General features: G+C 35.3%; 1 protein-coding gene across 1 annotated transcript in view; it reads left to right on the top strand.

Moving 5' to 3' along the window:
• LOC111507260 (juvenile hormone esterase) overlaps positions 1 to 26,980 on the top strand; it is a 40,196-nt gene that overhangs the window by 5,472 nt on the left and 7,744 nt on the right. The window contains exons 2-7 of the mRNA XM_023162548.2: positions 3,251 to 3,385; positions 3,511 to 3,657; positions 5,876 to 6,029; positions 12,938 to 13,123; positions 19,603 to 19,805; positions 25,423 to 25,600. Of these exons, the coding sequence (XP_023018316.2) occupies positions 3,251 to 3,385; positions 3,511 to 3,657; positions 5,876 to 6,029; positions 12,938 to 13,123; positions 19,603 to 19,805; positions 25,423 to 25,600 (1,003 nt within the window). The remainder of the gene's footprint in view (positions 1 to 3,250; positions 3,386 to 3,510; positions 3,658 to 5,875; positions 6,030 to 12,937; positions 13,124 to 19,602; positions 19,806 to 25,422; positions 25,601 to 26,980) is intronic.

Genomic DNA, 26,980 nt, shown 5'->3' with positions numbered 1-26,980 from the left:
ATTTCATTATAGGTGATAATCAAAAATTGAAATAGAGGAATATTGCACATCAAAAAAATCAAGAACAAGAACAAGATGAAGTTTCAGAAGATCAATTTTTATTCACCAAATTTAAACACCGGTTAATGCAGCTGCAGTTTCCGATTTCCTGGAGTCTTTGAAGTCCACTAGATACTCGTTAGGACAACAAGAAGATTGTTCCGAATTCTTGGGGTCCTTGTTGAATACTCTTCGTGAGCAAAACGATAGCAGGAAAAATAGCTGGAAAAATCCTCACTTTGTAGTAAGTGTTCAAGAGGTAGCAAAAACGTATGTGAATTTCTGGAACTTCAACTAGCGTCCGTGCAAAGCTTATTATTCAATCATCTGAAAATGGAACTTTTAACAGGTGATGATCGACTGTATTGCCAAACATGCGCCAAACTAACTGACTTATAAGAAAACAAGTATAGCTGAGCACTGATAATCTTCAAACATGACTCAATCTCTGACGGAAGCACCAAACTCTTATGAAGGTTCGAAAAAGATGAACACTTCAATCTAGCAGACCACTATTATAATCTTCTTGCAGTCATTGTTCACTGTAGTTCACTGTAGTCGTGTCACTAAGTGTTCTGGAGATGTATTGAATTTATTGGAGCCTCTGGAGACATCTTACACTTTATTTTATGAAAGAGAGGACATTGGCAGATCAAGATCTTCAGATGATGTGGTGCTGCAGGTTTTTCCGGGGTTTCCTGCAGCTGAAAAAGTAAATGCGCCACTGGAGTCAATGAAGTCGCCCCTGAGCGCCAATTATTTCAGCTTACCTTGTTGTACTCGAAATTAGTTACTGTGGAAACGATTTGTTGAAATAAACATCAAATCGAATCAATGAATTCCAGATCAAATGATTATTTTCACATTCCTGCGACAGGAATAATTATTTATTCATTTTGTTCCCTTTCTATTTTATCACTTTCAAAGTAGTTCCCCTTAGATGTGAATATATGATAAAGAAAATAAGTTTTGTCTGATTTCTAATAAATGTTTTCTTTGCTACGACCGGTTTCGGTTTCTTAAACCATTCCCAAGTTTACTTGAGAATCTTCAATTCTCGTGGCGTAATGCATCAAGAGTTCTTGCTACATGACCGTACGGTCAAAAAGGAGTATTATCTTGAAGTTCGCCGCTTGCGAGAACCAAAACAAAGAACACGATATTGTGGGAAAACAATTCGTGGCTTTTGCATCACGATAATGCACCTGCTCACTCATCATTGCTTGTTTGTACTAAGGCCTCAGCCACTGTATTCACTAGATTTGCCCCCCTGCGACTTTTTTCATGTTCCCAAGATTGAAAGACCGGCGTTTTACGAAGATTGGGGAGATACAAACCGAATCGCTGAGAGAGCTCAAGGACATGTCAAAAAGTGCATATTAGAACTGTTTCGAGGATTGGGAAAAACGCTGGCACAAGTGTATTATATCTGAAGGCGATATGTTGGAGGGGATAACATAGAAATTGATGAATAAATGGATATTTCTTGAGAAAAATGAAAACTAACCTTATTTTTTGAACAAACCTTGTATATGAATTTGAAATTTCATTTTATTCGAGCAAATATTATATTGAGTACAAAAAGTCACTGGAAGTGAGAATGGTGGACAGTAATTCTTACCAAATAAAATATCAAAATAATTGAAAATATTCCTCCAAGTGTTCCTTCTTGTGGATGATTTCAGCTTGAGCCCACTTGATTTTATGTTGATGAGTCCAAACATGCTCTGCTATTCCTGATTTGCTGGTTTTTCCTCGCTGTGTGTGTTTCTTGTGCTCGGCAATGCAACATTAAATGGGAAACATCTCTATATCGAAAACCCACTCACACATGACAGTATCTGAACCAGGAATCCAACCACCAACAATCGACTAAGAGAGGAATCATCAAGACTCTACAAGACCGTGATTTCGAACTCTGTAATACAAAGGAAGGTCTCGAAAAGGAACTAGACATCATCAAAAATGATCTTCAACGGAATGGTTACTCCAAAGTGATGGTGGAACAGGCTTTAGCTAAGACAGCAAGAGTTCCACAAGGAAGAGAAGCCGTCACAACCAGTACTTGTACTTCCCTACATCAGAGGATTGTCGGAAAGGATTAGAAGGATTTGGTCCAAGTATAACATTATAACCTGTTTCAGATCTGAGAACACTATCCGTAGCAGCCTTACGAAAACTAGGCCACCAAACGCGGACTGCGATTCCAAAAATTGCATTTACCGGATACCCTTGAGTGCGGAGAATCATACATCGGTGAAATTAAGAGGCCATTGAAAGTTCGCATTGCCGAGCACAAAAAACACACACAGCGAGGAGATACCAGCAAATCAGACATAGCAGAGCATGTTTGGACTCATCAACATAACATCAAATGGGCTCGAGCTGAAATCATCCACAAGGAGGAACACTGGTTTAGGAGAAAATTTAAAGAAGCCGCATATATGTGGTTCAACAACGCATTTAGCCAAGATAGCGTAGAGTTACGCAACATATCGACACCTCTAATAAAGCGGAACACGACCAACTCCCGCCAAACGGTCAACTTCCGCTAAAACCGATGAAGCGAAGAGAGGGAAGAGGGGATAGGTGAAAGCACTCGAATGACCTATAAATAGGAGGAACAAGTCCAGTTATCAATCGAAGACGATTGTGTATACTAACAATCGAAACGTCGAGAAGTAACTTGATTTGGAATCTTTTAATTTTCAATTTTCATTTCAAATTAATTATTTTTTTTAAATTTTCATCTCGTGTTAATAGTCCCTTTTTTATTTTGTTATTTTTGCTTGTATTTTATTTCATTGTTATTTCAGTTTTTTTGCTTGATACAATTGTTATTTTTCAGCTGGCCTTTTTAATTTTCACATATTCTTTCAGGAATTTCAAATCAATTTATATCATATTAGACAATGGAAGTCCAACTAATGTCATTTTCAATGCATTTTCATTTCAAGTCACAATATTATTATTTTTTTCAAAATCGAGTTTTAAAGCTGTTAACGCCATTGAAGACAATGGACGGCCGAATTTGAACCATTCAATCAGTCAATTCAACCCCATTTTTCCTTTACGATACGAAAAATGATTATTGGAGTATTATTTGGTTTGCGTTCTCATGAGAAGCAAATCCTAAAATGAATATCAAGATCAGTCCAGACTTCGAATGTGCAACCATTAAAAATTGTAAAAGTTATGACATATATTGCAGGTGGCAGATATTTTGGTAACTATTCCTAATGGAAAGCTAAGAGGACGGAAAGAATATTCCCAAAGAGGAATATCCTTTTACGCCTTTCAACAAATCCCTTATGCCAAACCACCCGTTGGAGAATTACGTTTCAGAGTAAGTAGTATGAAGTGTTTCCCAATCGTTGAACTAATACAGTTGAAAATAATTAACCAGTTCCTTTTTTTGTTTTATTCAACTCATGTCATAATATTTCAATTTCTATTTCTATTGTTTTCAAGGAACCTCTACCTCCTGACAATTGGAATGGCATATTGGACGCAACCTATAATGATAAATCCTGCATACAATTCAGCAACTATTATAATGCAAATATAAGTAACTACGAAAATGAGGATTGTTTATACATTAACGTCTATACACCAGAAGTGAGTAAAACCATTTTGAATTAAATTTTAAATTTTTTTCAAAGTAAGTATTCATTTCACTGAAAATATATTTGTGTTCTTGTTTAGAATTACAAAAAGACTCCATATGGGATAATCTAAATTATTTTGTTTGAATGAAACTATTGAGGTACGGAAACCTGAGTGGCCATGCCAAAAAATTTGACCAACATCAAAAATATTATTTTCCATGTATAATAAATATTTTTCCTATAAGTTATGTTTCAAATGAACTATTGCATACCATTTAGGTTATTTATGTTACTTGAGGCCACACCGCATCTTCTTAAATTTTCGTACGATAACTAAGATTTGTACTAAGGCGATTTATAATAAACTTATCGTTAGGAATTTAATGGGCAAGCTCCCTGTCTTAATTTTTGCATGATCAAAATTTCTAAGTTCTTCGATAATTTTTCTGTGATAATATATTTCATTGTACACAATGGGAGGTGATAAATCCTGTAAGAAGTTGGAATATGAATGGTAGGTGGAGTTTGTTGGTTTTCTAACCAGCTATGACTCATACCGACGCAGATTACGAATTCACGTTTCAACATTCCTCCAGTAGGCATTTTTGAAACATCGCATTTGATTTGTAGCAGTGAATGGCTGAAGATCAGAATATATGTTTGCGGAGTTATATACAGGGCGTTCCAACAAAAACTTGACCGGAAGTGTAATAGAAACTTTCAAAGAACACGTCAATTTTTATTTCTAGGAGGAATAATTCTGATATGAAAATCATACCCGAAACTTCAACCCCCTCGGTCAGCATTTCCCCCCTATTTTTTCAATGTTATTGGGGTCGAGTGATATATAATTTGAAAAGTCGTCTCTCCTCTTATTACTTCTGTGATTTTTTTCTAAATTGGTTGATTCGTTATTGAGAAATTGAATGTTGAACGTTTTATTTAAGAGAAAAAAATTCGCTATCGCTCATTTTATTGCGGAAATCAACAAAAGTAATATCAGTGGCAACACAATCAATGGATAAAGTGTTCAAAATTACCTCCATTCAGTTCCATACAGTAATACAGTCTACTTCCGAAAGCAATTCTTTACATTATTGAAGATGTCCGGAGTCAGAAATCAACATTCCCGAACAATTATCTGTCGTAGGTCTTCTAGATTTGTAGAATTTATTTAATTAGTAGTGAACGTTTTGAAATGGACGACACTGTTAGTTTTCTCTGCACTGGTGGTGTCTGCACTTCATTCGCAGAACAAAAAGAAGATAGTTGGCCACTGTCACTTCTTCACGAATTATTATTAAGTCATCCTTGTTCACTGTGTTCCAACATGGAATAAAAATTGTTGCAACCTATTATCGAAATAATGAATGTGCTAAAGCTGCTGCAAGAATTTATAATACGAATCATCCAGATCATAACGTGGGCCATCAATACGTTAACAGAAAACCTGCGACAGAGAATTGTTTGGGAATGCCGATTTCTGACTCTGGACATCTTCAATAATGTAAGAAACGCTTTCGAAAGTAGACTGTATTATTGTATGGAACTAGATGGAGGTCATTCTGAACACTTTATCCGTTGATTGTGTTGCCATTGATATTACTTCTGTTGATTTCCTCAATAAAATGTGCGACAGCGAATTTTCTGTTTTTTCTTAAATAAAACGTTCAACATTTGTTTCTCCATAACAACAAAACTATTAAAAAAAATCACAGAAGTAATAGAGGAATAGAAGACTTTGCAATCATTCACCCCCACATATGCCATTGAAAAAAATAGGGGGGGTAGTTGCTGACTGCAGGAGGGTAAAGTTTCGGGTATGATTTTCCTAGAGATAAAAATTGACGTGTTCTTTGAATGTTAATGCAGTCAAGCTGCTGGAAAATAATTTCATGAAAATCAAAAGATGAGATGAGTACTATTATGTCACTTTTCTCATTCTCCAGAACTGAAGTTCTCTTCTCGACGCGCGTTTTACCAACCAAATTGGCTTTTTCAGAAGATTTACTTCACGCCAGAGGTTCCAGTTTTGGGGTTATTCTGCTAAAAAGCTACAAAAGTGGTTAAAATCGCAGACGGCTGCAACATCATTATAATTATTATAAACTTACTTAAAGTGTTGCGCCTTTTATAAGTGGTTTTACTTGATTGAAGTTATTTTTGCATTATTCGTTGTACAGAAACAATGTAAATCATCATTTCTAACAAATCTTTTAATTTTTCAGTTCCCTTCCACCAATCTATCTCTTCCTGTTATGTACTTTATATATGGAGGAGGATTTTTGAATGGTGCTGCTAATTTTGAATACGCTGGTCCTCATTATTTGTTGGAGAGTGGAGTTATTGTTGTAACTGTGAATTATCGAGTAGGTGCTTTCGGTGAGTATTTTTTATAAATAAAACTAATAGTCAACGGCATGTTCATACAACAAGGTGGAACAAAATTAACGTGGGAAAGCATCTCTTTAGTAATTTTTCAATAATAAGATTTTTACTATATATGTTTTATAAAAACCATGACACGTGTTCAATAGCTTTCTCATTCTCACTTGAAGAAGCTATTGTATAGTGAAACACGTGTCGCGGATTTTGTAAAACACTTCTGTGAAAAACGTACAATGAATTCCATCAGTTATTGTTAATATAGATTTTCAACATCCAATTTTTTAGTATATTTTGATCAAAAAGAAAATCATCTGTTGCCGAGAGGGTGCTAACAATTTTTCTATACAAAGGAGGGTCTTGTAATACCTAGTCTGATAGTTATTTTTATTCTCTATTCAACGATGTTTCATCAATTTTAAAATTGGATTAGCCGTTTCGGAATAATTAGCAGTTGAATATTCATTTCAAGAATCTGAAAACAAAGAATAAATATTCAATATTCAAAATCATTTCAAGAAAAAATGTATTCAAAATTTCAGTTGTGTGTGGCAAGTTCACTGAACAGAAAAGGATTGCCCAAATATGACTTAACAATACGAATAACACGTTCATATTAAAAAATGTACATGAATTTTACTGGATACTGATGCCATTAAACATAAACATGCAACTCACCCTTATATGAGGGTATAGTATTTCCAACACCAATTGGAACAGCACAGACAGGGAATTCCCGCCTCGACATAGGCGTCGGCATATTATTTTTCAGTGGTAATTTTTCAGTTACTTATTCTTACAATCACAGCAATTGATCACCCTATGAAAAAGTTATCTCAACTGAATTTTTCCACCATGGGTCATTATGAAAAACGAAATTTAGGGTAGTTGATTTCCGAGTCGAAAACTCTAAAATACAATGAAAACACAAATAATCACACCGAATTCTCGTCAAACATATATTTACAGAATAATAGAGGCCAACAAAATTGCCAGAAAAATCAAAATTCTTCTTCCTATATTCGGATGAGGTGGAATCATCATCGGGTTGAATAACGATCGGATTTATGGAACTTTGCACATATTTGTTCTCTTCTTTTTATTGTGGGCCACACAGTTCTTCCACACATTACTATTACCTAGTTCATTCACCTCTCGCCTTATATTGTCAAGCACTACAGCATTCAAAGTCGGTGACTGATTACATTTCCGCAAGCTTTCTTTCATTGTGGCCCAAACCATTTCAATTGGATTGAACACACAATACTATGGAGGCAAACGTAAGAGAATATGACCACGTATTTCACACATCGAATCAATAATATACTCTTTTTTGAAATTACGTTGTTTTATGGTCGCCAGTAATACCTTTTTCCTCAACAATATCTGCTTTTTGTGTTATTGTTTGGTATTGTAGTCAATAACCGAGAATGTTAAGAAGCGTTATCCATAACAATACCCCAGTTTGGAGGAATATTGGGAGAAGCTGCTCACTGATGCAGGTTTCCAATAAAGCCGCAGGCATATCTTCGTGGTAATCAGCAGACGAATCTTTTATATTTTTGGCCGACAGAAGAAAAGCGTTAGGTACGAAACCACTTTCATTCCCGGCATGCAAAATTATAACACGTTTTCCCTTGAAGAAGGTATGTTCAAAGCACAATACTTGGTTTCGTCTACCCAGCCATATTTGACAACATCATGGGTGTCAAACCAAGTTTCGTCGAGGTGGATTATATGTCTGCTGGATTCTTGGTAGCTTTTTATTAGCCTCATATATTCTTGTCGGAGTTGAACAATGCGTGTCGATTCCATTATGACTTTCCGATTGTTCAATTTTTTATACTTGAAACCACAATACAATAAGACACCTCATAGAGTTTCTAAAGATTTGTAATTGTAATCGGGATAGTCGAGTAATTTATACCAAATCATTTCCAAGGTTGGTACTTCATTTTTTTGGTATATACCATAAATTGTTCGCCAAATCACATCTTTTGTAGCACCATCAATGTTTGCGATTTTTTTATTCCTTTATTTTCGTTTCATTGCATGGTCAATGACATCTCCTATTTCAATGACTCGAAGAACTGTCGAATGAGATAGTTTCGTTAACTCGCATATTCTATTCACAATAGCATTATGTGAAGTGTGACAGTTTTCCTTCTTCAAGCATTCATGAATATTTAAAATTACTTGCTGAACTTGAACATGTAAATCCTTATTTTCGAATTTCGGATCACTGTCGATTGACACAGATTCCTCACATGTGATGTTATCATTTGTTTGAAAAGGTCTCCAGAAGCCATATTGTTGAAAGTATCCAAAAACACTAAGATTCTCACAAAAATCGGTTTAAACGATGAGATTGGAACCTTTGGAGTAAAAGTTGAAAACTTTTTCTAGAGATCAATTACCCTACCACCAAACTGATATTTTTGCACTCGACGCGCGTTTAGCTAACAAGGTAGCATCTTCAGGAGAAGCAAATTGATACTGAATCTAAAGACAAGGGTTAGCTGTTTATATACCTAAAGTTTTTTGGTCCGATGTGAACTTTGTTTGTTAAATGATAATTATCCTAATTGATTTTTTGGTAATTAACTAGTGGAACCACTATCTGCAAATTAATTTGTCAAACAATTAAAAAGCGGACAAATTAATTTACGGGTGAATTGCATTCCTTTGCATGGTGGCATTGATATCAAGTAAAATTCATGCGAGTTTTCGGAGAGTGTTATTGAGATTATGAGTTTCTTGATCAGCAGTATTTCGTATTTCCTGTCCTTTGAAATTGCCCACATAGATATTTCGGCCCTGTATTGAGTGTCGCTTGTAGGTCGGCAGATGTATCGAATGCATCTAGCGATTTTGTGTGTTTTTTGAAGGCGAACACAAGCACTACAGTAAAATCCTTGAGGCGCTCTTAGAGCGGTGCCTGTGCGAAAGTAGTGATTCACATTGGATTTGAATCGCTGAAGATCAAATCCGTTTGGAAAAACGTTCTCAGGAAGTTTATTCCATATAAACGCCGTTCTCCAAATGCTCTTGATGGAATTAAATGTACCAAGTCACTTGAATACTTTCCTTGAAAGTATATATAAAAGAGAGACAAATCTCCAACCTTTCTTCGATGTTCCAGACTATTGAGGTTGCAAGTGATGTTCGCGTCTCCAATCAGGCAGGCTCTTTTTTAGATGGAATCCAGCAGCTTCAGGGTACGTTTGGGGGCGGAGCCCTATACATGAGAACAATACTCTAAAGAAAGTCTGATTTCAGCTTTATAAAGCATCGAAAGTTGCTGTGGTGTGTACAGTTTTTTTGTTAGGAACAGTGTTCCAAGCTTTTGAGAAGCAGCCTTTGCAATTCCAGTGACATGATGGTGTCAAGACATATTGGTAAACATTTCAACCCCCAACAAATTTATCGAAACAGAAAGCGGAATTGTCAGACCTGACATTATTATATCCGATTCGGAAATATTTATCTTTCTGGAGAAAACCGATGGCTGGGTTTTTGTGGCATTGATTTGAACCTGGTTACTTTCACCCCAATTCGAAATTACTTCTAGATCCTCATTTAGATATTGAACCTCCAGCTGCCGTTGAAGATATGCATTCGCAGCCGATCTCCTGGAATCCAAATGTAATGACGAGACAAGTGTGCTGTCGTTAGCAAAGCAATATATTGGAGACTTGGTTTTCTCCAATAAGTCGTTGATATACTGTAAAAAGAGGGTTTGAGACAATATGGATCCCTGGGGAACGCCAGCGTTGATGGTTAAAGTATTCGAGAGATATCCATCGACGTCAGTTTGCAGGGAACGTTCTTTCAGGAATCTGAGGCGCCATACACAAAAATGTTTCAACAAGCCATAGCATCGAAGTTTGGCCAGCAAACCCTCATGCCACATACCGTCAGAGGCCTTAGAAATATCAACCGTAATAGCTCGTGGCCCTCCATGTTTCTCGATTTCGTTTTTCCAAATATGGGAGATATACGATAGAAGGTCGCCTGTTGATCTTTGTTTCCGAAAGCCATATTGATGATCGCTCAAGATGTTGAAACCTTCCATCCGCTTGTGTTAGTGGTGGAAGTTTGGATTTGGAAATGTTCTGATAAACAGCTTCAGCTACCGACCAGAACGATCTAGACCTGTTGAGATTGGCAAGTAGTGTCACCCTAAATCTCTGATTGTGAAGTTCTTTGCTTTCATATATCCTGAGTTTGCATCTGTTGCGAGCATCTACAAACCTAGTTCGGTTTTCGGCACTGCGATTTTTGCGCCACTGTCGGTAGACGAGATTTTTGGATGCGTAAGCTTGCTCGCAATTTTTGTTGAACCAAGGTTTGCTATCTTAAATCGCATGGCATCAAAGTTTTGAGTAAGGTTGTTGTGTTACCTCCTTTTAGTTAAAGAAGTAATCTTATAAAAAAAAAAGGAATTCACAAGTGAAATGTTACTCGATCCTGGTGTAAAAAGTTGACCAGACTTGATTTAGTACTGACTTTGGTTTCGGTATGTGCCTGTTTGTTTGAAGATGTTAATGCAAATATCAGAGTTGAGTCTTCTGACGTTGCACACATTGACCAAAAACAAAGCATTCGTGATTCAACAGACAGCGCTGTTTCGACCCACCATAGGTCTCATCAGTGGTACTAAGCTGAGCTGTAGTAATGCTCCGTCGATCTGAAGGCGATCGCTTTATACTCCTAAAGATACAATGATGATATAAATTATATCCTCTCGAAAAAAATACACACCCCCCGTATATGGTACCGTTCAGCCGGATTGATTAGTTTTTTTTATTTAAATGTGGTAGCCCAATAGTTGCCGCCACCAGATCAGAAAAAAGTTGGAATCCGTTCTGATCACGCGGATTTAAAATTAGTGGTTGTTGTGACCTCTACGGTCTCGACATGTTCCTTATGAAAACGACAGAAAACTGAATCCCCGACCCTCTAAATAGATTTGTTCTTTGTCTTTCAATTCAAGGGTATTAGTTGAAAGCAGTGCCCAAAAACAAATCATTCTAATTCAACACCAAATAGCGTTGTATTTGTCCCAGGTCTCAAATTATCTCAAATGCATTCCTGGACTCAAATGTCTTCAAATAACAAGTCTAAATTAGACATGGTGACAATTAGATCCCTTACACAGACACCTTCTGTGGAATCGACAAAAGAACCAATCCCTGAATATGAAAGACAAATGAGGATTCCCAAGGAGGTTCGTGGTTAAGCCAAGCTTCGATACTGACCACCGAATGCATATCTGTTTTTTTCTTCACTGCAGTTTTCACTTTAAGGAAACCAGAACCCAAAAACGAAGCATTCTCAGGGTTATGATCTTCGTTCGGGTTTGAAGGCCGTCGGGTTTTGGAACTGTATCCTAACGTTCCGCCAGCACGAGTGGCTGGCTTATTCAGAGGTCTATTGATCCTGATGGTTTACCGATGACTCGTGATTTCTAGTTCGTAAGCTGTATTTATGTTGGCACAGGTAGCCCGCCTTTTTAATTGGTGCGTTGTTACATAGCTTTTCTAGATGTACTTGTCGAACGACGTAGCACAAGACTGACACACACGGACAGATATCTGCATGCACTTTTGAACCATCATCCAAGTCAAAAGCGGAGAATTATCAACACCCTAAGAGAACGTACCCGTAGAATATGTGAACTGGAACACCTACAAGAATAATTGGAACATCTTCGAGTGGCTTTACGATCGAATGGATATAGTGTAACTGAGATCAACAAGGCCATGAAACTGAAGACGTCTACAAGTCAAAATAGGGAGGAAACTCAAACGGTTGCACGTGCGTTTCTACCGTACATCCCTAGGGTTATAGGTGGAATAGGAAAAATCCTAAAGAAGCATATTATAAAAACATTGTTCAAGCCCACCAGGAAAATACAGCAACGCCTGAGATCTGCGAAAGACAAAAGAGATCCACTATCAGCTGCGGCGGTATACCGTATACCATGCACCTGCAGAAAACTTTATATCGGTACCACCAAAAGATCCATGGGTACAAGGCTGAATGAACATCGGAGAAACAGTAGCGGAACACGCATTTAGTGAAGGAGATCATACGATACTGTTTGAAGATGTGAAACTACTTGTATCATGATCATGATACCACGGGAAGCTATAGAAATCCATAAACACACAGAAAACTACAACAGAAAAGAGGAGACGATAACGCTTAACTGGATTTAGAATCCCATACTGAGAGATGCTAAGGTGGCAGCAGTGAAGAAGCCAGCCAGTCGTGCTGGCGGAACGTTAGGATACAGTTCCAAAACACGACGGCCTTCAAACCCGAACGAAGACGAAGACACGCTATATCGGTGGTCGATATGGAAGAAGAAATAGTTTTTCACATAACTTCTTCATGATAATTTAATTCGATTGAGATGCTATTTCATCTCCGGAAGACCTTGGCCTCGTTCTGCTCCGGCCCGTGATACTGAAACCAGACAGCACGGCACCGAAACGTGGCGCTAGGTCGCTTATGTGATTTGAACCATTTGCTCACATGGGAAATACTCGGAAGAGACAAATGACGCTTAGCTTGGTAGCCATTACACGCTTCCTAAGCCGCCTCAATGGTATCTCATCGGGCTTCTCTGGGTGGGTCATTAATATTGTTTATTTATATGAAAGTTACAATTTCATCAAAGCAATTCAGTTCAGAAACCACTGAAATGACAAAATAATAGTTTCTGGAAGCCACCTGTGGAAAAATTTGACATTAATTAAATGTAGTCGCTTGATATTTTGAATTTCGATGACATGAAGAAATTTTCCTGATTGAATTCTAATTTTGTATCAAGTGTTTCAAGAAATGTTACAGGTCGCATTGCCATTGACAATTTCTTACAAAAAAATATTTTACAGGTTTTCTGGCAACTGGAGACAAAATAATACCTGGCAACTACGGTTTGAAAGATCAGCAGATGGGACTCAAGTGGGTCCAGAAAAATATTAAATATTTTGGTGGCGATCCAGAAAAAGTAACCATATTTGGGCAAAGTGCAGGAGGATCATCTGTAGCTTTCCAAGTGATGAGTAAAGGTTCCGAAGGTGAGAGCGGAGAAAAAATCAATCTATTTTAAATCTAGGTACGCGTGAAAACAAGTTTCATTTACATGCATTGTTATCCTGTTCGTTTACTTGAATATAAACGACTCTACAGTTATGACAAATAAATAATGCACAACAAAATACGCGAAAAAACTCGTACTTTTATACAGCATCCTTTTTTTTTTCGACTGAAAAACGAAGACAAACAACGTTTGCACGCAGGCTTGCACTTAGTTTATCGAAGCGAGATGGATGAACAAACGAGAGTCATTGATAATTTCTTTGATTTTAAGACTGACAGTTACATTGTTGACTTGTTTTTTATCGAAACTTTCCTACGGTTTCAATTATTTTATACCACAAAAAAAGTTATAACAACTAATGAACTATGCACACTTCATTCCACAGTAAGTAAATTTTATATCGAAAATTTAAATGGTAACTTGGAATATAAAATACCTCTGTCTAATGTTCCGTATACTGTAAAAATGGAATATAAAATATGTTTTTTTTCAGAATAATCAGAATATTGACGATTTTTAGGAAATAGACCCAAAATTGTAAAAATGTAATAGGGCTTTTAGTATTAGTGAATTTTCAAAAATGAAAGCAACTGTTTGTTAAAAAGTTAGGATTGTCGGAGTATTAGCCACATCGTTTCGTTTTCATCGATTTGTGCTAGTTTGTTGAGTTCAGTCCAATAAAATAAGGATTCAAAGTACCATCTGTAAATCAAATCTGCGTTTTTCAATATAGGCTGATTTCAAAAGGATTTATAGTTGAGAAATGTTACTAAATAATTAAAAACTACTCCAAAAATCACATTTTTTTAAAATATCTCAAAAAAAAAGAGAATATATGAAGAAAAGGTTGAAACAAGACCTGTAAGGATTGGAATTTTCTATGATATCGTCCTGAATAACTTTCCACGAATTTACAAAAGAAAACGAGATTTTGGCAATAAATGATTGACATGTATAGCTCAGTAGTGGGTATATTAAAAAATTTACAAAAAATCGAAAAATGTGAGTTTTTCAACTTGAAAAAAAATCAAGTCTAACGTATAATATCAAATCGTCTCTATCGATTATAAGAGTAACAAGGATCAAGCTCTATATTTTTTCGCCTTCCATCGAGAGACCTAAAAGTCCGAACATAGAGGAAATTCGTTTTTCAATAGATGAATAGGATTGGGAAAATCTAAGGTGAATGTAAAGAAAAAAACTAATCAATAGAGTTTATTCTATGATTTTCACTATAAGGGTTTTACAAAAACCGCGACACGTGTTTCGCTATACAATAGCTTCTTCAAGCATAACTGAGAGTTACTTCTAAATAACAACCTTATATACTATAACCTAGTACCTATTCGTCTACGTAAGAAATAAATCTACCTGAAAAAATATACCTGAAAAAGCCAGGTATCAATACATTTTTCGAAAGTCTACCTGTAAATATACCTAACTATTATTACCTGCATATGAACAGATTCAATAATGGCGAATTATTCAAGTCAGTTTGATCGTTCATAAGATGGTGGGAGTTTTTGAATTTGCTTATGTCCATACTCTCCAACAGGTTAAGTTTCAAACCTTTCTTCTGGAAATGGAGGGGTTTGTATTCATGGTTGAACTCATGTCCCTCTGAGATTAGATGACTGGCATATGTGGAATTTACTTTTCCGTTCTGAAAACTATATTTGTGTTCCTTTATGCGGGTTTTGAATGTTCTTTCAGTTTGACCTATATAAAACATCGGACATGACCCACACGATAATTTATACACTCCTGATTTTTCTGAAACTGAACTTTTATCTTTGTTATTTTTAATGTGCATGCTCAAGTTGTTGTTGGTTTTGAAAGCAGTATTTACACCTTTGCTGTGCAGAAAATCTCAAATATTTGTAGTGGGTTGGCCTAAGTAGGTTAAGGTTCTATAACTTTTATCCTCTTCTCTTCGAATTGGGTAAACTTCTTTCAAAGCTTGACTGTATAACTTCTTTGATAATGAATAAAAGGATAATTGAATAATTTGCCATTATTGAATCTGTTCATACGCAGGTAATAATAGTTAGGTATATTTACATGTAGAAGTAACTCTCAGTTATGCTTGAAGAAGCTATTGTATAGCGAAACACGTGTGGCGGTTTTTGTAAAACGTTTATAGTGAAAATCATAGAATAAATTCTATTGATAAGTTTTTTTTAAATATGGATTTTCATCAAGTATCGGCCAGTTCTATTCAATGAATGTAAAGATGTTAAAAATAGACTTAAAAAAATAATTTCGGTAAATACATTTTTTTTCAATATGAATGTTCAACTTTTAAAAGAATCGATAAAAATTACATCCCTGAGATTATTCATTTGACCTGACACTTTGTAGATATGATAAGGAAAAAGTTGAAAAATTCACATTTTTGCAAATATCTCGGTTTCTATTGTGAATGAGTACGCCAAAAGTGATTTCGGACGATATCATAGAACATTTTGAACCCTACATTTCGATCATTTTATCATATCTTTTTATGCTTTTGAGATATTTCCAAAAAAGTGATTAATGGGGTAGTTTTTGATTATTTTTTGCCTTCCAAATGACATTAAACATTATTCAACTGTAAATTCTTCAAATGTATGCTAAAATCAACTTATATTGAGATACGCATTTTATTAGACTACTCATATTGCCACGAATATAACATCTTCATTATGCCCTAGACATTAATACAAAGGAATGTTCCTAACACAAATAAAAAAATTAACTTTTCAGAAAAACAAAGAAACAAAGATAAAATTATTAAATTAAAATAAGAGATCCAAATTTTTACTGATCCAAACAAAAAACATGAATATATAAATCTAGACTGTCACTATCAGAATATTTTTCATGGACCCATTTTCTGCAACCTTTCTATCGGAACTACATCTCTTCACTTGTCTAAACGAATAGCACAGAAAGCTTCCTTTTCTGAATATTTTCAGTTACCGTTTACGATTGCAGTTTCGTCTAATTGATAGATGAGTCTTCATCATTATATTTGCGTAATTTTCTACCCTTTTGTTCATTGTTGTATTCTTCTTGCTTCTATCTTAAATTTTCCTAAATGTTGACACACGATCTGCAAATCCTCCACAATAATTTCTTTAAAATCAACGCCCTTTTTAATATGTAATGATACTGATCCCAAAGGTAAACACATCTACTAGGATCTACTATCATCGACTATAATGAAAGAACAAATAAAATCAGAATGAATAGCTGAAATATCAATTACATTGAGCAATAACGTTAAATGAGAATATAATAAAACATATAAAATAATGAAGCTACAAAATGAAAATGACTACAGAGTAAAAAGAAATAAAAAGAACAGAAATAAAAATGAGCAAAAAAAAAAATAAAAAATTCTAAATCCTGTGACTTCACGAAATTTCGTGAAGTAACTTGGTAAAAAATTCAATATTTTGAGTAAAGTCTCGGGTATACAATGAAATGGATAAATATGAAAAGAATGCTAATTTGATTCACGTTATGTTGTCTGATAAACGAGTTAGGACTTTCCCGAAATTTCAGAGTAGAGTAATGAACTTTAGACATTTTGCCCAAGCACAAGTGATTCTTAAATTTTCATCAAAGGCATCAAGTTCGGTTTTTCACTTTGTGATAACCAATCAAATACTTACCTAGATAATTAAATTTCATTATACAATGAACTTAGCTATGATGATATATTTTTTGAATGAAACGACGGGAAAAAGTTTCAAGTTATATATTGGTAAATGCAGGATAGAGGAGGCATCATAATTTGTTTTAAAAATACAGGTCCGTATTGAAAAAAATTATTAATGGAGGCGGCCTTATGTCAACGAAATATCATCTGAGAAATAAAATGAGGACATATAATAATAATAATAATAATAATGTTTATTCACAGATATATCATTATATACATTTGATAGAGAATTTAGTTGAACAAACAGACAATACCACAAAAGTCACAGAAGTGACTTGTGCGTGATAACATAAATATGACAGATAATAACAATATAAATAACACATAAATAATAATAATAATTGAAATATTACATTCTCACAATAACATTGAAATATCTCAATCATGAAATAATTGAAATATCTATTAATCAGTTTTTAATAATCGAATTTGATGGAGAAGGTGTAATCAGATCCAAACTGAAACTTTTACAAAAGAATCAACAGTCGAACAGAACGAATGAAATCGGGGTACATAGAAAATATTCTATATATTTGTGTACTAATTTTGCTGTAAGATGTTATTTTTCAATTTTTTCAATTATTTGGTGGATCGCTTTCCGGTTCCTCTGATATACACATGTTTTCAACTCTCTTTTGAATTTTGATATCGATTGTTGAATTTTTATTTCATCAGGAAGAGTGTTGAAAGCCCTTGGACCCAAAAATTGATGACTTTTCTGGCCTACTGACTTGCTCATTATCGGTTGGACAAATTTGTTTCTTCCTCTGGTAAGATACGTATGATCCAGATTGAGAATGTCAATTTTTTTTTGGAATACTGCAATATTCAGCTGTTCAAAGTATATTTGTCTCAGATCATACGTTTTTGTCTCTTTATATACTTGATCACTGGAGTATCTACTATTTTCATTCAGGATGATTTTCAAGAATCTTCTTTGGGATACTTCCAATGCATCAAGGTGTGTTCTTGACATCCCGCCCCATCCGAGAATACCGTATTTCAAGTGCGGTTCGACAAGACTTTTGTACAAAATGATTTTCTGATCTTGGTCCAAGTACTCCGTCACATACTTGAATCTATATAAAATGCATCGCAATTTTTTCAATAGATAGATAATATGCTGATCCCACCGAAGATGTGAATCTATGATGATTCCTAAATATTTAATTTTTTCTTTTGGTTTTATTGCACATTTTGTTAGAGTAATATCAAACGTAGGAAGAAATGCATCTTGACAGTTAAATGGTAGGTAGTGTGTCTTTTCGAAATTTATTGATAAGAGGTTATAGTCGAACCACATTTTCAATTTATTGAGGTCTGTTTGAATTTTATTTTTCAGGTCATACCAGTTGTTGTCTGTATAAAAAAGGACAGTATCATCAGCAAAGCTTGTGATTTTTCCACTTTTTTCCGCACATAGTAGGTCGTTGAGGTATATTGTGAATAATATTGGTCCCAGTACCGTTCCTTGGGGTACTCCACATGTAATGGATTTTTTCCGACTCGTTTTCCCTTTGAATTTCAATATTTGCCCTCTGTCTGTTAGATAATTCTTTAATAATTCATATGATGAACCTCTTATACCTATCTCCTCAAGTTTTCGTAGAAGAATGGAATGGTCAACGGTATAGAAAGCCTTCGTGAGATCTATAAATACTGCTATTGATGGAATACCTTTATCTAATGCATTGTATATGTCTCCAGTTAAGACCTGAATTGCGTCCTGAGTAGATTTTCCTTCCCTAAAACCGTATTGTGTTGTTGAAAGTAATCCATATTTGTTAATAAATTTGCTCAATCTAGTTTTCAAAATTTTTTCTAGTATTTTGGCGAGGTTTGAAATCAAGGAAATAGGTCTATAGTTACTCATATCAGTTTTATCTCCGCTTTTATAAATAGGCGTGACTACCGACAGCTTAAAGGCAGAGGGAAATTCACCTGTTTCCAGAGATTTATTAATTATAATATTTAATGGTTTTTCTATATAGTCTGCTATGAGTTTTAATGTTTCTGCCTTTAAACCGTCGATTCCCGGAGCCTTTTTATTTGTCAGTTCATATATAACATTTTTTTTTTATTTCCTGTTCATCTATCGGATTCAAAAAAATTGTTTTCTCATGAATTTTTTTATGTTCTACATAATTTAAGGGCTTCTCAATTCGTTTTGCTAAGTTTTTGCCAATATTAATGAAGAAATCATTGAATTTCTCTGCGATTTCAGAAGGTTCGTTTATCATCCTGCCGTTTTGATCTCTAATGGTGTTTGTTTCTTCAGTCTTCTGGATATTCAACATTTCATTTACAGTTTTCCATAGTTTCGTTGATACGTTTTGTTCATTACTTATCCTTTTCTTATAATAATCTTGTTTAGCTTTTTTAATTTGTTTTTCTAGTTTCTTTTTGAACTCTGAAAATTTCCTCTTCAATGTTTCATTTTCCGGGTGTTTTTTTGTGTCACGCCTCCATTTGTATAATGAAGATACAAGAGCGGAAAAAATCAAAATTAACGATTTAATTTTTTTTATTATTTTGAGAACGGCTCGCAGTAGTCTGGGCTTACAAAAATTATTTTATTGCATTATTGAGAGTACATGTTTTGTCCTATTCAACCAACATAGTATCTTCTACCGTTAGTAAGATAGCAATAGTTAGCAATTACATGTTTGTCACCCGGGTGTGATCTTCAGCAATATCCCCGGGTAATATGAATACTATTTGGAATTATTTTCATTTTTCATTTCAAGGTTTATTCAGGGCAGCAATCGCTCAGAGTGGATCCAATATTGTTCCTTGGGCATATCAGAGGAGTTACAAGACGTTGGCTTTTAAAATCGGAGCTGCTTTAGGTAAACCCTTGAACGAGGACACAGATAGTGACAAGTTGTTGGCTTTCTTGAGAACTATTCCAGCTAAACAACTCAACACAGTTTCAACTCAAGTTTATGTGGTAATTATGATGATAATTAACTATTCATTATTTTTAATTATTGTGACAGTAATGATACATACAATCCATTTATCCACACATTTATGAGCACTTTTCAACACTTTCATTCCAAAATTTTGTTTTATTTTTCAAGTTGAAGGAAGATTACGACAGTATTTATTGAAACGTATAAAATAATCACATATTGCACAAGAACTTGATTAGTTTACTAAATTATGAAAAAAAAATGTGTGGTTCTATCATGAAACATTCTCTCATATTGTATTTTATTTTTGACCATTTAGGACAGGGGTCTTCAAACTTTGAAGCCTTCGGACCATAATGATTTTTTCAGTTTGTTCCAAGGGCCAATTTCTGCCCTTAACTATATTTCTAGACTAGGATAGTCGCAAAGTGCGGGACCTAAGCAAACATACGCTTTTCTTGCATTTCAATTATTATTGTGTATTGTGACACTTATCGACATCTAGTGGCGAGTAGTGGTACTATCTACTATCTTTTTCAGCTACCCGCTAGGTGGCATTAGGCGTAATTAAATATTTGGAATTACCGCGTTGGTTCGAGAAAGTTCTGGTTCTAGCTAGTGTATTCCGATCACTTCGAGATGGCAGTAATAATTGCATATAAAAAGGCAACTGCGAGTTAGTCTGCGTAGGAAAGGCGAAGGAAGCGAAACTGTCTATTGCGAAATAAAGTAACACCCGTCAATAAGAGTATTTTGTTTTGACTTATTGTTTTTATGTGTGATTTGTTAGTATGGAAAAGAAGCGAAAAATCGACAGTGAATGCAGAACGTTCCAAGAAAAATGGAACTTTCAGTATTTTGTGATTGAGTCCAGTAATAAGGCGCTATGTTTAATTTGTAATGAAACCATAGCTGTTCTCAAAGACTATAACATTAAACGACACTATGAATCGAAAAATCTTCAAAGTTACTCCAAGTATACAGAAAGTTTGCGGAAGGAAAAATTTGAAGCTTTGAAACGCGGACACAAGTCGCAGCAATCTTTGTTAACCAAAGCGAATACTGAACAAGAGTCTGCAACTCGCGCCAGCTTTCCTGTGGCTCTTGAAATCGGAAAACGTGGCAAACCATTCACCGATGGAGAAATGATAAAAGAATGCTTGATTGCAGTAGCCGAAGAAATATGCCCCGAAAAGGTGAATTTATTTAAAAGTGTCAGTTTGTCAGCAAACACCGTGGCTCGGAGGGTGCAAGACATCGCAGAAAATATATCATCTCAACTGTCTGACAAAAATGGACATCATGAGTGGTTTTCTCTAGCATTGGATGAGTCAACGGATGTGTCAGATACTGCTCAGGTGTTGATTTTTATTCGCGGAGTAGATAAAAGCTATGAAGGGTATGAAGAACTTCTTGATATTGATAGTATTCACGGCACGACAACTGGGGCAGATATTTTTAAGGGAGTTGAAAATGCCATTAATAAAAAGAACCTTCGATGGAGAAATTTGAAATCTATAACAACTGATGCAGGCAAAAATATGTATGGTAAAAATAAAGGAGTGGTTGCACTTGTGTCAAAGGCTGTAGAAAATGATGGTGGTTCAAAACCATTAGTCTCACATTGTATCATTGATCAACAGTCCTTGTGCGGAAAATGTTTGGATATGTCTGAAGTTCTAAAACCAGTCATATCAGTTGTTAACTTCATCAGATCCACTGGGCTGAATCACCGACAATTCCGCGAATTCGAGAAAATGATTTACCATATCATACTGCCGTACGCTGGCTCAGTTGCGAAAAAGTCCTTAAGCGCATTTTTGAACTTCGAGCAGAGATCGAAATTTTTTCAAATGAGAAGCAGCGCCCTTTTGCCGATTTAGAAAATAGTGAATGGATGTGAAAAATAGCCTTCTATGTCGATTTGACAAATCATATGAACGAACTGAATTTGAGATTGCAAGGAGAAAATCAGCTTCTCCCTTATTTATACACCAATATCAAATCCTTCAGGCAGAAAATAATACAATTTCAATGGCAATTACGTAAAAAAAGTTTCACACATTTTGAAACATGTGAAATATTCAGCCACACTACAGAGACTGAATTTCCCGTCAATTTTGCAATAGAAACTTTGAGTGCTTTGGAGATAAATTTTGATACTCGTTTTTCAGATTTTGATGTCATTGCGAATGAAATTAAGCTTTTTCAAAATCCTTTTGATTCTGACATTGAAACCCTGGCTCCGGAAGTCCAAATGGAAATTATTGATTCACGGTGCAGTGATATGCTTAACAACAAATATCAAAATTCATCTTTGTTGGAATTTTATAAGAGTCTTCCACTGGAACAATTTGATAATTTCCATAAATTTGCTCGTGGGTTGATTTCTGTTTTTGGTACTACTTACTTGTGTGAGAAAACGTTTTCCAAGATGAAGTACACAAACAATGTTTACAGATCTCAATTAACCGATGAGCATCTTAAATCTCTTTTGATAATTGGTACAAGTAAAATTGATCCACATCTACAAAGTATTGTCGATGGAAAATCACAATTACATAAATCTCATTAGTGTTTTTGTTTTACTGTAATTCGTTACAATTATTTGTTAGTTATTAATATGCTTAAACTTAGATACTTAAGTTAAGTTTTCTTTGTCATCATTTCTGTCGTTAAGTTTTACCTTGCAAGTAAATAAAACCGAGTAATTATCATTCTGTGTTTTCTTCTTCAACTTATCACACCAATAGTAACAACAATTAGGTAATCATTGGCTGTCGCGGGCCAGATTGATGACAGTAAATCATTGACTGTCGCGGGCCGGATTAATGACACTGGCGGGCCGGAATTGGCCCGCGGGCCGTAGTTTGGAGACCCGTGATCTAGGAGTTAGTCCTACTCCATATGTAATTACATTTCCATTTGGTACGATGAGACTAATCTCTGGAACGCAAAGCGAACATTTCAAATAAGTTCCATGTATTGACATGTGATCAACCTGAATTTATTGGTTGTTAATTGATTTTCTAAACATTATCGGTGGTAAAATACACCTACTATACAGGGTGGGGCACCCCATACCCCGTTTCTTTTGATATGTTATGCAGTAATAGCAGGTATTTTGATTTTTACTATTATACACGGCGGGACACCCCATACGACACGGTCCCTGTAAACCAAAGCAAACCTTTTTTCGGGAATTTATACATTTCATTATATGTATATTGATTGAGGCTGCAGAAGGAAGTTATTTTGGAGTCTACAGGGTGGCTCAAAATAGTGTTGCATATAAAAGTTGTTGTTTTTCGAAAACACCCTGTATATCGTTACAAGTTCGAACCACCCACCATCACACAAAATGGTTGTCAATAACGCATTCATATACAGAATGCTACGGATACACTTAGCAATCAAGCCCGGAACAAGTAAAGGAAAATTATATTTATACCAAATAGCAAACGAGAACGGATACACCTAAAAGACAATAGATATATTGAAAAATAGAAACAAACAAAAAATACAAACTACTCCAACAGATAAAACAACAAAGCGATGGACCGCATTCACATAGGGGAGACTGGGGCAAGATGAGATAGCTAAGACAAAACTCGTTATACAAGGAAAATTAAACTCTTTAATAACATTCTTTAACAAAAGGGGTAACCATTATACATTTATCTCTTATAATTAAACGTTGTAGCATGCAAAATCACAGAACTTTTTTGGCAAATAATGAAAAAATAAACTCGGCAAATTTCCCGTTTTGCCCCATAACTGGGGTAAGATGGGAAACGCTGTGGGGCAAAACGAGTACGCTTTTTAATCGGGTAGACAGCGTTCACAAATGTGTGCCTCTTCATCTTCCTCATCTACTCCGGCACATGAATTATGCGCCCAACCGTGGCACACGCCGCAGATGACCCAACCTTCGGTTGAATCTGAGTATAAGTACCCACAATAGTTGCAAGCACAGTCATCATCCTCTTCTTGGGATGAACTATCTTCCGATTCAGTTTCTTTTTTGCACCTTTTGGTTTGACGCTTTTTCTGCAGGTTTTCCTTGTCAGTTGTCTTTTTAATCTTCTTTGCAGTCTTTTTTTCATAAATATTTTTGATCCTGATTTATGTAGAATTTACAAATATTATCAGTACATAGAAAATGTTATTTTAATCACAAGGGCGTGGCAAAACGGGATAGTATCCCATTATGTCCCGATCATCTTGCCCCGATCCACACGTAGGTAAAAAAGATGACGCAATTCTAACCTCAAACTTTACCGGCGAAAAAATCTGGTTTGAGTTTAATGTTTTGGACTACTATAATAAGCTCGGGATTGAAATGATACATTAACACAGGTACTTACATGTCTGCACATCAGTTTTCGAATCAAATATCGCGTAAAAATACTTGCAATATAACTTTTTTATCTCAGCAACGCAAAAACGATTTCTAATCTGTTCGCTCTGCTTGGACACACTAGCGGAGAGTGAAGTTCGTGCAAATGGCGCTGTCGCCGCTCCGAACACGATTACTATTCACGCACACAAGCTTACTTCCCATGCTGCCCCGAACTTCATCTTGCCCCGGTCTCCCCTACATAGGTCACCAAACCAAAAAATTAACAAACATCTTCAAACGCTTGAACATCAACTTCATTCACAAGCCGAATGCGAAAATGATACAAAAAATAAACAACTATGAAAAAAAAGACAAAAACCCAAACAACAATGCTCGGACTGCAACAAATTCTATATCGGCCAAACCAAAAAAAAACTGATCCAAAGATACGACGAGCATAAAAAAGCATACATAAACCCAATAACATATAAATCAAACCATGCAACACACGCCTTGCAAAACAAACATAACTTTCCTCCACCAGAAAACATGAAACTCATAAAACAAGTCATTAAAGGAAACCGTATGGATATCTGAGAAAACCTAAACATCCATAAATTCAAAAGTCATAATTCACTTATCGAGGAACAAATACAAATTTAACCACAACAAGACCTAAAATTCACTATACTACACAATACAATACACATTTCTAGAATCAATGAACAAAGGATATTACCTGATGTAATCCAAATACAGGCGAATTTAAAGAAACATCCGGATGACAGGAGGGGACAAATACCTGCACTAAGGCGTTCTAAAAGAACAAACAAGGAGATAAAACTTCAGTTTGAGTAGAGCCATGGAGATACCACAGCTTGCTATCGAAAGCGCTCGCATGTAATAAGTAGTCGTTATTAAAGCTTCAAATCCGTTTTGTAAACATATGTTAATATTTTATTTCAATTATTTACATACAGAACAGAAACAGAAACAGATGTTTCAAAATATTCATTCGACAGACAACAATGTCAGATATGCTAGCAGCAGGAACACGCTGCGAACAATCGAGTACATTACCATCTGAATTATTGGGGGAAAGAAAGTTTTTGGCTTTCTACTACTCCATCTTGATACAAAAAAAAGAAAAAAAAAATAAAGGATGAGGGAGTCTTCCAAAGAAAGCAAGGAAGTAACTCTATACATGGATGTGTAGATCATGCAAAGAAGTAACTTTTAGACACAAACTGAAAGAAAGTCCTCCTGAAACATCTGAATTACTATTGTAATACATTCATTTTTTTTTTCAGGATAATTTATTCATTGACCAAATGACTGATGGACTTGTTTTCACTCCAGTTATTGAACCTGAACATGAGACAGCCTTCATTACCGAGAATATGTACGAGGCGATAGAAAATGGTAGAATGACCAGGGTGCCCCTCATGATTGGAATGTGTTCAGAAGAGCAGCTTGGAAAACTTTCAGGTGAGAAAGAAATTTCAAGTTAGTTCAGATGAAACCACAATTGCCAAGTCAACTTTCCAAAGTTTAAGAATCACTTTAATTATATCAGATTGAAAAAAAATGCAAGCAAGTTTCAGTGGAAAATACGATTGAAAAAATATATGTTTGATCACATTTCATTTTGTAATTGTTATGTAATGAAGCCGAGGTAAGTGACCACATAGGCCGCAAAAATTCAAAAACAAAAGTCTTGTCTGAAGTATCTTTTTGGTCTCGATGGGCAAGAATGATTAAAAAACTAATGAAATTATTTTGAAAAATAAATTCAAATGATTATAATAAAATTACTATGTAGATGGATAATGATTTTATTTCTCCAATGACATGAAAGTGACGATGTCTATCAACATTTATACAAACACTCTCTCAATCTATATCGATTGATTTAACTATATGTTGATAGAGAGTGTTTCCTTACTATAATAGTAATGATAATAAACGTTTGTTTCAAAATGATTTACAATGTTTCATGATGAATTTCACTAGTTCGGACTTCCATTGTCTAATATATAAAATTATTTGAAATTCCTGAAACAACTAAAAAACAAACTATTGAAACAACGATAAAAATAAAATAAAAACAACAATAAAAATTAATTGGCGCTCCAGGGCGACTTCATTGATTCCAGTGGCGCATTTGCTTTTTCAGCTGCAGGAAAACCCGGAAAAACCTGCAGCACCACATCATCTGAAGATCTTGATCTGCCAAAGTCCTCTCTTTCATAAAACAAAATGTAGGGTGTCTCCAGAGGCTCCAACAAATTCAAGACATCGCCAGAACACTCAGCGACACGACTATCGTCAAACTTAAACCAGTCCGTTTCGTCTTTGACCAAGGCGTAATAATGACCAAATTCAACGCCTGAACCACAATGAACAATGACTGCATGAATATCATAATAGTGGTCTGCTAGATTGAAGTGTTCATCTATTTCGAACCTTCGTAAGAGTTTGGTGCTTACGTCAGAGATTGAGTCATGTTTGAAGATCATCAGTGTTATTATTAGATTGACTGGTGCCTCAGCTATACTTGTTTCCTTATAACAGTCAATTAGTTTGGCGCATGTTTGACAATACAGTCGATCATCACCTGTTAAAAATTCCATTTTCAGATGATTCAACAATAAGCTTTGCACGGACTGGTTATTAGTCATATTAGGAAAAGCTAGATGAACAATTACCACAAAGTAAACAAGTGAGGATTTTTCCAGCAAAATATTTACAAACACAAGACGAGATGGGCTGTATGGAATTATTCAGTCCAGAGCGGTCAGGAGTATTGATTTTGCTATTGTTTTGCTCACGAAGAGTATTCAACAAGAACCCCAAGAATTCGGAACA

Source organism: Leptinotarsa decemlineata, unplaced genomic scaffold (assembly GCF_025532065.1).
Source record: "Leptinotarsa decemlineata unplaced genomic scaffold, Ldec_3_MD MMD2_P_RNA_scaffold_2, whole genome shotgun sequence".
NCBI classification, from domain to species: Eukaryota; Metazoa; Arthropoda; class Insecta; order Coleoptera; family Chrysomelidae; genus Leptinotarsa; species Leptinotarsa decemlineata.
This window is presented reverse-complemented; position numbering and strand designations above follow the sequence as displayed.